This window comes from Haliotis cracherodii, unplaced genomic scaffold (assembly GCF_022045235.1).
Source record: "Haliotis cracherodii isolate W230 unplaced genomic scaffold, xgHalCrac1.p SCAF_3, whole genome shotgun sequence".
Classification (NCBI taxonomy): Eukaryota; Metazoa; Mollusca; class Gastropoda; order Lepetellida; family Haliotidae; genus Haliotis; species Haliotis cracherodii.
In genome coordinates, this window is record NW_027266286.1 from 51,787,846 (window position 1) to 51,803,155 (window position 15,310).

General features: G+C 40.7%; 1 protein-coding gene across 3 annotated transcripts in view; it reads left to right on the forward strand.

The window, feature by feature from the left end:
- The window catches only part of LOC139474280 (calponin homology domain-containing protein DDB_G0272472-like), a 49,104-nt gene that overhangs the window by 27,704 nt on the left and 6,090 nt on the right, over window positions 1–15,310 (forward strand). The window contains exons 6-18 of one of the 3 annotated variants that reach the window (XM_071257226.1): window positions 381–725; window positions 1,150–1,231; window positions 2,056–2,117; window positions 2,938–3,048; window positions 3,798–4,580; window positions 6,408–6,518; window positions 6,922–7,439; window positions 7,781–7,987; window positions 8,936–9,119; window positions 9,745–9,848; window positions 11,616–11,804; window positions 13,092–13,187; window positions 14,576–14,896. In XM_071257226.1, coding sequence (XP_071113327.1) covers window positions 381–725; window positions 1,150–1,231; window positions 2,056–2,117; window positions 2,938–3,048; window positions 3,798–4,580; window positions 6,408–6,518; window positions 6,922–7,439; window positions 7,781–7,987; window positions 8,936–9,119; window positions 9,745–9,848; window positions 11,616–11,804; window positions 13,092–13,187; window positions 14,576–14,896 — 3,113 coding nt within the window. The remainder of the gene's footprint in view (window positions 1–380; window positions 726–1,149; window positions 1,232–2,055; window positions 2,118–2,937; window positions 3,049–3,797; window positions 4,581–6,407; window positions 6,519–6,921; window positions 7,440–7,780; window positions 7,988–8,935; window positions 9,120–9,744; window positions 9,849–11,615; window positions 11,805–13,091; window positions 13,188–14,575; window positions 14,897–15,310) is intronic. The other 2 variants (XM_071257227.1, XM_071257228.1) reach the window with 2 other exon arrangements.

Sequence of the window (15,310 nt, forward strand, 5' to 3'; positions counted from 1 at the left end):
CCCTTAGGCAGGCCAGAAATCTGTGATTGTGGGTTCGAATCCAAGTTTGTCCTCATTATGTTTTTAGGTTTGTCAGCACCATACCCGTGCTCGTGGGTTTCACCAAAGTGGTAAACGTCTGAGACCTGCATCTCTTCAGGCTTTCCACCCACATTAAGCTGACACGCCACGATATATCTGGAATACTGTTAAAAGCGGCGTTAAACCCAACTCACTCACTCATTTTGCAATTTATAGCCAGTTAACTTTCTGCAAAGTGAAAGTAAACATACCTACAGTACTTGAGTTACAGAATGTCAAAAACCTTTTTGGATTGTTTGCATTGCATGAGTAAAGTTTTTTTTAATGATTTTTTATAGATAAGATGTATACTTTTGTAGTGTCAGCATCATCATCTGTTACATCTGAACCAGCTGTCAATCTGCCCCGAATAACATCGGAATCCAGCATTAGGTCAAGGTCATCCACAAAGTCAGGCCTGTGGGTTCAAGGTGAAGAGAGTAACCAGGGGTCGGGTAAGGGGGAATCCAGTCGGTCAAGCAGTGCCAAGTCTCGCAGTACCAGGTCTCGCAGCGCCAGGTCTCGTTCTAGCAGACAGATGACCCCAGTCAACGACAATGTGTCAGGTACGAAGGAGCATGTGCTGCCATTACAAGCTGAAGAAGAGGAGGAGATCGGTGATGCCACTTCAGCAGCAGATGAGCAGGAAATTCTGTTACTCTCAGGTAAACTATTTGTAATACAGACACATGGTAGGTTTACGGCTAAAACAAATAATAGTTTGGGGTGTTCTCAGGCATCGCCCGCACCATCATAAAGTCTGGCACACATTTCGTTTTTATTTCCATTTAAAATTTTTATTTTAAAAAAATAAATGTGATCCAATATAGCAATTACTTCCTTTTACATGTGTGCTGCTTTACTGCGCATCTTGTGTTATGGTCATGGCGGCAATAGGAGTTTGTAGGCTTGATTATGTAATATAGTGTTGGTATAATGCTAAAAGCATCTTTAAAAAACATACTCAATCACTTTGACAACAATTCATATTAAACAGGTGCTGTTGAAATAGAAATTGAATGCTTTCCAATCGATTTTGAAACAGTTGAACAGGCATGATTGTATCACTTCAATGATTCCTCATGACAGATGCTGAGGTGGAGGCGGAGGAGGGAGGTTCTGGAGGAGGGACTGACCAGTGGCCACTCATGGAGGAGGGCAGCCGGAAAGGGTAGGTCACTGCTACTGTTAGTTAAAAGGGAACTTGGCTCAAGCTTTGTCTAGACAAAGTATCTGTATATAGAAGAAAAAACTGACCTTGCACAATGTATACCAAAACGTATGACAGTAGGTACTGGATGAAAACTGTCAGGAGAGCAAATATCCACACATTCCCATTTCATTGGGATATCTGTAATTTAGAATCGAACATTGCCTAAACAATGGTATTTTATGGGATCAATGACTTGGAGTAGCCTCTCACATGCACCCTGCTCGTATATTTTATCCCCAGGATCTGGTTTAATTGTTTGAAATGTGTGCACCTCAGGACCAGTTCATGTGGGGTACAATTGTACAGATTTATGTAGTTTAAAATTACTGTATTCGACGTAATAAACGCCATGCTCAAATAAGCGCCCACGTTGATATTTGCTGATGTATTGACTAGTGAACAATCCCAATTAGCACCCCTTCGGATTGATCAATGTACACAAGACTTATTTATTCGCGTATATTACGCACTGTTATATGCACCCTTAATTATAGGCAATTAAATTCTGGAAAAATATCGTATATAATAAAATGTTGTATATAAACATTTCAGGCTGTCAACTCTGTTATTTTTCACCAAAATAATATTCTAATAAGAGCCCCCTCGATCTTATTTTGAGAGCGCCCTGGGTGCTTATTATGTTGAATACGGTATTTTATAATTTCTGATTGTGTCTCCTTGTTCTAATTGGTGAAATCTATAAACCACAAAATAAAAGAAGTGTTTAGACAGTAGTGATATTTCATTGAGCTTGACACTGCATGAGTAGCTTGTGTTTACAGCAGTGGGTGCCCATCAGCCGAGGTTCAGGCAGTCACACAGCCTCTCATGCCGCAGTATAGAGGTATGTGCTGCTCAACTCAGTCGGGGTGGTGGGGTAGTCTACTGGTTGAAGAGTTTGCTCATCACACAGAAGACCTGGGTTCAATTCCCCACATGGGAAAAATGTGTGGAGTCCATTTTTGGTGTCCCCTGTCATGATATTGCTAATTTTTTTTGCAAAAGTGGCGTAAAACTCACTCACTCATTCAACTCATTTACACGATGGCTTCTAGCATGCAGGGCCGAATCCAGCATTTTTTTTAAAGAGGGGTTCCACTTGGGCCATTTGTAACAGACAGTAAAACCAGTGCCCCGATTATTGAAGTATGTTATATTAAGCTGTACAAGTAGGATACCAACAAGATGGGGACTTATAATTGTGGCTGGAGCTGAGACAACTACATATTGGTATTCTAAGCAGTGTGTGTCTTTCTAATATAGTACAATTTAAAATTAACAATAGAGAATATGAAATTTAGCTGAGTGAGTGGGTGGGTGGGTGGGTTGGTTGGTTTGTTGCTTGAGTGAGTGAGTGTGTGAGTGAGTGAGTGAGTGAGTGAGTGAGTGAGTGAGATGGGTTTTACCCTGCTTTAAACAGTAATGGTGTGTCAGCTTGAGTAATGAGGAAATCCTAAGTGATGCAGGAAGAATGACACACCAAAGATCATAATTGGGTTATATCTGGGATACAAACAGCAAATCCTGGTATGGCCAAGGGATGCAACTCTTACAAGTTATAATGATTAACACATACTTAGGTTGCTTTAATACATTACTGTATGCAAAGTTCAACTAAATTCTGACCTGTGTTATCAACCAATCATGCCATGGTGTTGTTCCAGTGACGAAACTCGGGGGAGATGCTGACGACATGGTGATTGACACAGCAGGGTTGGAGGAAGAGGAGGAGGTAGAAGATGTCCCTGGAGGCCCCCTCGCTGATGCCGCTCAGGGTAAGGCCAAGCTGGGGATGCTGTAGCTTAGAGGCTCTTAGTTCATCATCTTCAGGTCTCAGTAGATAGGAATACTTACTTTGTTCTGCAACAGTCTTAATATTTTACATGATTTTGTTATGCAAGTATTTCAGGCTTTTGAAGAGCCTAAAGAGTGATTATGTTTAGCAAATAGATTGAGATATGGGCATAGTGTACATGGAGCTATAGCAAATAAAGTTGGGCTAATACCCTGATAGAAGTAGTTCTAGGTGCTTTAGTTATCACTCGCTTCAGCTGCATGTATTGTATGACATGTTGTATGTCTGATTTGCCATATTGTAAAGATACTTGTACATATTAATTTTCAATTACTGGATCAACATCCTATTGTATTAAGCCTGATAAACAAGATGTGGTTCTTAAACTAATGGCGGGAGGGAGGCTTTAGGAGGGGGTTTCGTGTATGCCATACAAGACACAGCAATGTCTTTAAGATAGACCCTGAACTCCAGCATGCAGACAGGATAGTATTGCAATTTTTAACATATTACTTATAATAATTCAGGAGAAGCATTTCATCATGTTGAACTAGTAACTATCAGTACACAATCTATAAGTTGTGAAGCAATTTCTTCTTTAGACCCAATACGTTTTTGCATGAAAATCAGTTATTTATATGCTTTTAGCCAACGCTTCATCATTTGTTCTTTAGGATAGTTTTAGCAGAGACAGCCAGTACTTTTAGAGGTAGATTGCCACTGTTTTAGTCTTGCCAGCTGCAGATGATGTTGCACTGACCACAGATGTCACGGAGGAATCACACATCACCACACCAGCTTCATCATGCTCACATACCTCCACTGCCAATCACCCAGCCACAACACCACCACCCACAACACCACCACCCACGACACCACCACCCACAGACCTTTTCCCTCCCTCACCACCAGCTGCTGATGGAGAAGCTCAGGATGACGTTGGTGTTGACTACGATGCCACCCTGACTGCTGATCTTGATGCAGAGGTCTCTAAGTTGCCAGATGATTACAAATCTGATGAGGAGAAACTGTCAGCTAAACCAGAACCTGGTACTGATGAATGTACAAAAGATGGAATCTTTCCTGAAGATGGAACTCTTGCTAAAGTATCATCTGAGTTGAGCCAAGTGTCAAGGCCACAGTCTGCTGCTTCTGACCCAGGGTTAAAGGTTGACTCAAAGCCAGGATCTAAAGATGGTTCAGATGTGGATCAAAGAAGGGATTCAGAAGGGCTGAAGGACTTAAGTCCATCTGAAGATGATAATGCTACCAGTCTTCAAGATACAATGTCGCAAACATTGCAAGATTCACACCAACATGACCAAGGTTCAAAATCAGGATCACATGATGGGTCAGAGCAAGACACCAAGTTGAGGTCAGGCTCAGGGTCAGGGTCACAACCTGGGTCAAGGTCACAACCTGGGTCAAGGTCAGAATCCATCTCCGGAGAGAATGTAGAACCTACTGAAGAAGTTGAGTTTCAGGATAAAGATGATGTGTTGAAGACAGAGAGTAAGTTTGATGTGCAGTGCCTCCTTGTACTGCATGTCTGCATGGAGGATGGGGTGCACCAACACAGCTTGTACCCTCCCACTGTACCCCAGCACACCTAACCCATCCCATATGTAACCAGGTGTGTCCTGTATGGTTGCTGTGATCTAACTCAACTGTGATATAACTCAACTGTGTACATAACAATGCACCCAAACAATTCATCATGGTCAAGGTTGTACATGAACATGCAGATTGTAAAATCGTGTACACCCTGCTAGTGACACATGTAACACATTATCATTGGCGACAAGAACGAACAGGACATACGTGCCGGCCAACTTTGCAAGTAACGATGATGAATCTTATGGCAACCTTTTATGTTATTGACACAAACAAATAAGGTGGTGTTATGCCTATATCTCAAACAAAAATTCATTCAGTCACCATGCTTTATGTTGAAAGTTTAAAAGTATTTCAGCTATATCAATGTCTGTGGTCGACAAACCCACAGTGATGTAGGTCATAGATGTTTACCACTGAAGTGAAACCCTGGGTATACGTATGGTACAGACAAACCAATGCTCTCAGTTTAAGTTTGGGATTCAAACCAATGATCAGCAGAAACTGCCATCATTAAGGGAGATAACTCTGTCAACTGAGCCACCTGTGCCTGTCAGAGTATGCTGTGTTCGTGAGGAAAGTTTCAAGGATGTTGCACAATAAGATTATTGCTCAAGCATATCTTTCTTGAAAGTAAATCTATTATCAAATAGGATCTAATATAAAATGTTCAAAAACAAATTTAAACATGCTGAAATAAGGAATTTTTAAAGGATATATATACCTATATGATTAATGAGTTAGGAGTTGTAAATACAATGTGGTGATAGATTGTTTGGGTGTAATGTGTATCTATGTGATCAATAACAATCTTGTATTTCATCATTTCAGCGGTGAGTATTGGATGTGTTTATATACTCTCTTCCGTTAATAACTTTGTTTGCACTGTGAGGCCACAGTTAATCAACAGTGATTGTTTTAGCTGATCTCAATATTAACTGAGTGAAAGGTATACCACACATTGGTTATTTGATCTGTTAAATATTTTGAGATGTTGATTCACTGTTCTTCTCTAGGATTAATAATATTAATAGTTTTTATTACTTTTCAGAAACATATTGTCTTGATTTTTATAACAAAACTTGTTTCCAAATATTTTATTCTTTTTGTGCAAAGATTTTAAGATTTCGCATACTGATTCAACATACTTCAGTTAATACTAATATTTATTGTGATATGGGTTTTGATTGTTAACCCCAGTGGGGTTCCAGGTTAAAATAGGTTCCAAACAACCTATTGTGGTTGTAAATAAATGATTGTTAGATTTTCCTTCATCTTTCATCTCATCCTTGATATTGATATTTTAGCTTTATTATCAGTAATCAGTGGTCATGCATGTTAAAAATAATTCAGAGAAATTTCTAGGATGTGACCAATAAAGAAAAGAGAACTGTGCAATGATGTCTTCATAATTTATACTAATACTAATTGGCACTATTTAAATATGTCAAACGCCTAGCAGTGTCAGTATCATAGAGTTGTCACAGCTAATTGAGCAGGGATATATCTAAGACTCCAAACTAAGTTGAAGCAGGCAAAGTGGGGAAAAACGCTTTGCACCTTAAAGATGAAACTACACTTCTATAATGGTGTGTTGATATTGATTATTTGGATCATATCATTATTATTTGACAATTTAAACTCAGCTCAAAAAGGGGCTTTAGAAATTTTGAAGTTTCCACTTTACATTTGAAGATTGCTAATGATATTGTTGATGTTGTTTAGGTGTCATTCCTCAGCATGATGTCCAGACACAAGGGGAGACAACTCAAGATGTCCCAGCAGAGGAGCCAAAAATGGAAATGGAGGAAACAATGGAAGTTGAGGAGCTAGAAGGTGACATTTTATTCAGCACCAATGTTAATCTGTGATACATATAATTGTGACCCTTGAAGATCCGGGGTAAAATTGGTCTTCAGCAAATCATGCTTGCCGTAAAAGGCGACTGTGCTTGTTGTAAGAGGCGACTAACGTGATCGGGTTGTCAGACTCGCTGTCTTGGTTGAGACATGTCATTGTATCCCAATTGCGTGGATTGATGTTCATGATGGATTGTCTGGTCCAGACTCGATTATTTACAGACCGCCGTCATATAGCTAGAATATTGCTGAGTGCGGCGTTAAACAACAAACAAACATATATTTGTATCTGGAAAATGAATGATGATATACATAGAACCTCAATGTTAACACATACAGAGAATGTGTTTATAATTTGTCATGTTGTGATCTGATTTCAGATGAAGGTGTGCCATTCACAGACATGAGAGACAGTGAGGGGATAAGTGAGTCTCAAACACCATCTATTATAGATGCTGTGTCAGAGGCAAACAAAGATATCGGTGACCAAAGCCTTAGTCAACCAGACGATAGTGCTAACAGGGATCTCAAGACAGATCAGGAACTTGTTGAGAATGGTGACCTCGCTACTGTTCCTGACCTCATTGCTGATGGAGCTGGTAGTGGTGGTGACAGAGGGGGTGGAAGTGATGAAGATGGTGATAGAGATGGTATACCCGGCAGCCCTGTTACTACCCAGGCCTCAGATGAGGATGTTGAAGGCCCCACTGATGCTGCACAGGGTGAGGTGGAGGAGGGAGGAGGGTCACTGTTTGAGAAGGATGAGGAAGCATCAGCAGGAGGTGCTGGAGCAGGACCTGAGAGGAAGGATTCTCCTCCAGGACAGATGTTGGAGGGAGAGGGGAGACAAGCACCTGCATCTCCAGTCAGGGAGAAGAGCAAGGTCACATTCAACGAGGTAAAGTCCTCCGATGTTAGTTGCATATGGGAGTTGGGATTGTGTTCATTAAAGTCAATTTGGGTTTGGGTGGATCACTGATAAGGTTACACTCAAAGGGTTCTAGTATTGGAGCATTTATTTTGATAATATACTGATGTAGGGATCAAGTCTTTGTTACAAACAATAGCAAACTTGTTATCCATAAAAGCGTCATGTCGTAATGTAGGCCAGGATGACAAAGAATGTGCAGAATTTTTTGTGGTTATTGACATGAACATTGGATGGGATTAAAACATAATTACACACCAAGAGTATATACCGTGTTTGCTGAAATACTTTAATTGGTTTCATATCCACAGAAGGTAACAACTCAAATTGTCCCTGAAACCCCACCCGAAACAAAGAGACAACCTCAACCTCCTAAAACTAAACCTTCCACCAAACCAACTTCAAAGACAAGAACTCCAGCAAAGGGAGGTAATAATAAAGATGTGAAGATGGAAACCAAGAAGTTTGTTAAAGTAATGGATATCACCTCAGTTCAACCTGAGACTGACAAGCAGGAAGTGAGTTATCTCCACTTGAATTATTTATAAGTTTGTTCTTCTTTGCCAAAGAATGTTTTCAGCAATTTGAACATCAAATATTGACTTCTTATCATGCTTTGATGAATTCTTGCAATTACCAGAAGCCTGTGTATGCCTACATTAATTATGACTTTGAAATTAAAGTCAGATACGATTTTCGGAGAAAACATATTTTTAATAAAACAAATGGACGTTTCATATGTCTTTGTGTGAGAGTGAACGTTTTGTTGCTAAAAGAGAAATATGTCATGGTAAAACTATCAAAAATCTGATATCAAAACAAACTTACAATATAGTCATAGCACTGCAATTACTTTGTGGAACGAGTCTCAAAGATTACAGCTATTTGAATGGGACAGTCAATGAAGTGTAAAGCACATTGCCCAAACTGTGAATGGCTCTGCATTCTACAATGTCTTTAAAACCAGATCTTCAGTGCCATTGTGATACCTGACCGAGTGATGATCTGACAATCCTCTAATCTAAATGAGGACTGCAAAGGTTCTTATCTGAGCTTTCTTCAATGATTCACTTTCATTTCTTTACCACCTCAATCCAGAAATTACCATCTTAAAAGAAAACCGTCACAGAACACAAATATACCCTTGATAGTAAACTCCTTTGGGTTTAAATTTATAAAATATCCACAACAATATAATAGCAAAGTCTTTATTTTTTGGCATTCGGAACTGCCCATTCATATTCGTTTTCAAGATTGAGATATGCTGCTCTCAGTGCTCTGCTCATTCTTATTGAGAACTTAGAAACCTTGATGCTGATTGTTTGATGAGAAAGTTCAATGAAGCTCCAATGAAGGGTTTGTCAAATCTTTACCCAGAGATGTATTGTATTAGAGAAGAATGATTAGAATGAGATTGGCATCCACCTACGTCTATATTGCTGTATTCATCCTCTCAAACAACGCAGGTGGAGAAGGAAGTCCCAGCAGCCCCGGCAAAGAAGGTCAGAGTGAAGAAGCCACCTGCTCGCCATGTGGAGACCAAGTCGGACAAAACCAAGTCGTCAGTGTTGCCAGCTCACATGGAGGAGTTTCTGGGACGGCGGAGCACATTGAAATCTCAGGAGGAACTGGAGGACGAAATTGCTCAAAGTAAGCTGATTCAAATAAATACCATCATAGATCTGGAGAAATGTTGCCATCAGTAATTGTAGCCGACTTCTGATGTTAATATTGGTGGGACGTAGACAGATTAATTGTGTTTTGTTTTACAGATTGTCTTGGTCAATTTGCCAAGATACCATGGCAAAATACAGTAAATTTAACTGGGAATAATATATTTTTACATCTTGTCTTTTAGATGCATCTTTTGCTATATAGGGGCAGTCGGTTAAACCATTCACTCGTCACGCCGAAGACCCGGGTTCGATTCCCTTTTTATGTGATTGTTCCTTTTTTTCAGGGTTCACATGGTTATATTTTTTGTGTAAAAACATGTTTTTTGTGATTTCTTGACCCATATGTTGGTCAGGTAATGTAAAAAAAATCCCAGTGTTTTATTTGAATAGCAATTCCAAAAGTTACTTTATGTTCTCTTTTGACAAATAGGTGTTAGAAATGGAGCTTGTTTTCAATCATTGGTTCATTATTTACTTTTCATTTTGCATAAGTTAGGGCAGAACCATATGTAAAAGAAGAAAAACTTCAAAGGTTGATAAATTTCTTGGTCATATTACCCGGCAGTTTTTAAAATTGTTCTAATAACCCTGTTTGTCAGTGAGTGTTGCTATCGAGGACACGCTGGCGGGACCTACTCTGGCTGTGGATGCAGGGGAGGGACTGACAGCAGAGGAGTTGACGCTGGCACAGGAGGCCCTGCTGGTAACATTGTTTATCAGTAAACACCCTGTAGGGAGTCTGTCCAGAATAGGTCCCCAGTAACTGATGCTTCTTGTAAGAAGAAGGCGCTACTGGTAATCTTGTTTATCAGTTAACACCTGTAGGAGGTCAGTGCAGAATAGATCCCCAGTAAATGATGCTTCTTGTAAGAAGGAGGCCCTGCTGGTAATCTTGTTTATCAGTAAACACCAAGAAGGAGGCGCTGCTGGTAATCTTGTTTATCAGTAAACACCCTGTAGGGAGTCTGTCCAGAATAGGTCCCCACTTACTGATGTTTCTTGTAAGAAGGAGGCACTGCTAGTAATATTTTTTTATCAGTAAACACCCTGTAAGGAGTGAGAAAAGAATCGAAGAAATCAAGGCTTCTTGTAATTATTGATTTTATAATTGTTACATCTTAAATACAATGGAGGATGGTTGTGAATGTATTACCTATCTTAGCATTATTTTCGGATGAAATAGAAATAAATACATCTGTTTATATGAAAAAATAAAAATAATAAAAATAATATATATCTGGGCTAGGGCTTATTATTCATATTGCAAGGTGGGTTACTTTTATTGGACCAACCTCTCCTTGGCATCCTTTGCAAAACATTAGTACAGTTTGCAGTACATGATCCAGTTTTGTGCTATATCTTGAAAGTATCATTCTACAATGCCAGTGTTCACAGAATCAAGAGCTATAAAAGATAAACTTTAGAATGTGTCCAGATTGTCCAGAAATTCCCATCACACTTTCAACACCACAGGCCAGCACACCGGCCAAGAAGCCTTGAGTCCCCAGACACCCCATTGTCTTGATATGATGATGAACACAATGACAGAATAACTATAACTCATATGATTAAACTTTGTTGTCTGAACAACCTTAATATCCATTTAAGTTGATGCCCCAAGAGCATCCTAATTGTAGCATGACGACTTTATCAGCAGAACTACAGCTCATAAGCTGTCAGTTAAATACTGCTGCAATGGGTCTTTTTGTCCCCGAATGCAATATCTATCTTCTTAAATGATATGAGCTTTGGTCCAACCTGTCGCTTCCGGCTCAACCTGGGACATGGAGAGACAGAACCATGCTGAAACACTTTCCTGGTTTCTCATCATTCAAAAACTGTTGAATATTTTAAACTAGCACATGTTTTGTAGTGATTGTTAGTTTAGAATAGCTTGAATAATAATGTAAGTTGACTCCCTACTAGGGCTGGGACGGGTAACTCGGGTACCCGGGTCGGGTGGGTACTGAGTGGGTACTGAGGACCACCCGGACCCGTCGTTAGTCACGTGATATGTTGTTTAATGACAAAAATTATCTAGAACTCTATGGTTACACTACAAGTCACTAATGTTCGCATTTCTTTCTGACTATGCAACCATTCCTTCTGATTTTTCACATGGTTGAATAAAGATATAACTTAATTAAACTTCAGTGTATGAATGACCAGATTGTTTAATATATATATCTAAATAAGTTTTGCCAGGGCTATGTTCAAAATGTTCCAATCGGACAATTTGAGACATCTCCTGAGACCTACATTGAGTACCGGGTCGGATCGGGTAATAGGGGAGTGGGTACCCAGGGAGTAAATTTGGTCTCGTTCCAGCCCTACTCCCTACAGAAGATGGAGGGCTGTTTGGTATTGGTTGATCAAAACAATTGTAGTGGTAAACAAATCAACATCAACAAAGTGAACATAGTCAGTTTGACAACAGGAAGATATTAACGTGCAGCTGTTTTATTTGAAGGCGAGAGTGAAGGAGGCAGAGTCTAAGATTGACAACGTAACCAATAAGACCCTGGACAAACCCAAAGTTGCTGTCAAAGCAACTGAACCCAAGTCCAAGAAGAAGAACAAGAAGGATACTGTTGAGGAGAAGAGGGATCTACAGAAGGAGAGGGCAGCCATCAAGGAACGCAGGGCGATGGAGAAACAGGTAGGGAGGGAGGAAGTGGGAGAAACAGGGATATATTTGGGGAAAACAGGTAGGGTGGGGGGAGGAAGTGGGAGAAACAGAGGTATATTTGGGGAAAACAGGTAGGGTGGGGAAAGGGTGAGAGAAACGGGTATATTTGGGGAAAACAGTTGAGGGGGGGAAGCAAGTGGGAAAAATAGGGGTATATTTGGGGAAAACAGGTAGGGTGGGGAAAGGGTGGGAGAAACAGGGGTATATTTTGGGAAAACAGGTAGGGTGGGGGGAGGAAGTGGGAGAAACAGAGGTATATTTGGGGAAAACAGGTAGGGTGGGGGAAGGGTGGGAGAAACAAAGGTATATTTGGGGAAAACAGTTGAGGGGAGGGGGGAAGCAAGTGGGAAAAATAGGGGTATATTTGGGGAAAACAGTTGAGGGGGGGAAGCATGTGGGAAAAATAGGGGTATATTTGGGGAAAACAGGTAGGGTGGGGAAGGGTGGAAGAAACGGGTATATTTCGGGAAAACAGTTGAGGTGAGAAGCAAGTGGGAAAAATAGGGGTATATTTGGGGAAAACAGGTAGGGTGGGGGAAGGATGGGAGAAACAGGGGTATATTTGGGGAAAACAGGAAGGGTGGCGGAAGGGTGGGAGAAACAGGGGTATATTTTGGGAAAACAGGTAGGGTGGGGGGAGGAAGTGGGAGAAACAGGGGTATATTTGGGGAAAACAGGAAGGGTGGTGGAAGGGTGGGAGAAACAGAGGTATATTTGGGGAAAACAGGTAGGGTGGGGGAAGGGTGGGGGAAGGGTGGGAGACACAGGGGTATATTTGGGGAAAACAGTTGAGGGGAGGGGGGAAGCAAGTGGGAAAAATAGGGGTATATTTGGGGAAAACAGTTGAGGGGGGGAAGCAAGTGGGAAAAATAGGGGTATATTTGGGGAAAACAGGTAGGGTGGGGAAGGGTGGGAGAAACGGGTATATTTGGGGAAAACAGTTGAGGTGAGAAGCAAGTGGGAAAAATAGGGGTATATTTGGGGAAAACAGTTGAGGGGGGAAGCAAGTGGGAAAAATAGGGGTATATTTGGGGAAAACAGGTAGGGTGGCAGAAGGGTGGGAGAAACAGGGGTATATTTGGGGAAAACAGGTAGGGTGGCGGGAGGAAGTAGGAGAAACAGGTAGCTTGGTGAAGAAGGAAGGAGTAGGGTATCAACCAGAGAAGAACATAGAGAAGAACATAGAGAGGATCGAGTTATAAGTACTGGTGTGAATGCTAGTTCTGTCCTTGTAGACTCTCATGTCTCTTCCCACAGCAACGCCTGCAGGAAGCAATGGCACTACAGGAGAAGATCAGAGCCAGAGAAGCAGAGAGGAAGACAAAAGAGGAAGAAGCCAGGAAGAAGGCGGAGGTAATATTGTTGTCAGATAGAAGGCTTTTCCTTGTAGACAAATTGAATGGTAACACATTAAAACATTACAGAATAATCTTTACTGCTATGTTCATTGAAAATGCTTCAAACCAACAGAATGAACAACTGAAATGTTAGTTAGTTTCTTGTGTCGGACATTTTCTGTTTTTCATCTAGGTACACACAAAACAAATCACCTTTGTAGGTTATATACAGCTACTTTGATGCTCACTTTGTAGACGAGCATGATGCTATCTGAGAGCATTGTGTTCTCAGTTGGTTCCGAAATGTGGGCACTAGATAGTAGAAAGAATTGATGCAAGAAACTGTGTAAAAAAACGCGACCCAGACTCAAGTACCGATTTCAAGAGTACCCAGCACTATGCCACACAATCGACATTGTATCTTTTTATCCTTGCATTATGTATGTGAAAATTCACTCTGACACTGTACCGTTTCTCGAGTTAAAGAAGTGAACGTGTGAATAATTTCCCTTGGTCAGGTACTTAAGAGGACTCGAATGCCTAAGAGCTTTACAGGGCACAGGTGGTCCATTGGCACTGCTATGCAATTCATGATGAAGATGTAGACTCTGCTGATGATGTCATGGCGGGATGATGAAATAATTAATCTCTAGGCCATGACCTGACAGTATCAGAATGTTTGTGTTTAGTATTGTACCTGTTGGCTTAAGGCGGACTCACATGGGTTCGCCCGTCGAATCTATATGCCGAAATCGAGTCGTATCGTCTGAGTGATTAATAAATATGTGTTTTGCTTTAATCGAAAAAATAATTAAATCATTTCAGATATTTGTATAGCAAAATATACTAACGACTCGACAGAAAACAAAGTGTAACTGCCAACTTCAATCCGACTGGAGGGTCTTCCCGCATGTTGTGTCCTGCTTTTGGATCTTTGGCTCAACTTTCAATAAGAGATCGCCAAAACTTTCCTTAACCATGGGTTAACCATGAATTTCTAATTCTTTAGTTTGATTGTTGTTCGCTCCATTCATGTCACGACGGAGAATCCAGTCCTTCGTCCAACAGCTTATCTTTTTCTTAGCTTTGGCATTGACGTCTTCTAAATACAATATCGCGCAGTAGGTGACTGCTGCCATGTCTGCTTCAGACATTTTGATACCATGGAAAAAAAATACTTTGAGATATCATGAGATCGACACTCAATCGGCAGATCAAATCGTGTGAGTGGTAGCAAATCGATTAGTCGATATTTGTTACAATCACCTAACATGTTGTACAATATATGGAAATAGGCATGTCATTACGACATGTCCACCCGTGTGAGTCGCGCTTTAGTGGCATACACTTTTGGTTTCTGTTTTGTTGTATAATGTAGCAAACATGTCTCCACTGTCTATGTAGGACTTGGCCGAGGAGATGGAGGACCTGAGGAAAGAGGAGGAGGAGATCCAGCAGGCTGAGGATGACGCTCGACTCCAAGTAGCCATGGCCAGGAAAATAGAACGTGAGGCTCGAGATCGAAGGAGGAAGGAGGATCTGGAGAGAAAGAAGCAAGAAGCCATACGGAGAAGAGAGAAGGAGAAGGATATGATAGAAGCAGCCAGGCTGAAGGAGGCCGAGATGCTGCAGAGAATTGCTGACAATGAGATGAAGAGGAGACTGGAAGAAGAAGAGAGGTTTAAGAGAGAGGAAGAGGAGAGAGCAGCGCAGGAGAAGTATGAGGTGAGGCATGAAAAGAGACTGATGGAAGTTCTCACACTCAGGTCGCTGTACTATATATAGTGCAGATTTAGGTTGCCTGGGATGATGTGTTCATCGTGTTTGGAACAGTATTGAGAATTGGTTGTAAAATCATGAATGATGATGGGATAATTGCAACTGACTGATCATCAAAATGAATCGGTTAGTGTCATTTTGGTATTTTTCAATGTTAAGTTCAGTAAAACTACATGACACGTAATAAAACCAAACACAAATACTTACTTCAACATTTCATTCATTTTTAAATAGAATACTTGACTCTCTACCACTATATTCTCCAAGTATTAAGTATTTTTAAGGTAATTGGCTTCTCTACCACCATATTCTCCAAGTACTAAGTATTATTAAGGTAGTTGGCTTCTCTACCACCATATT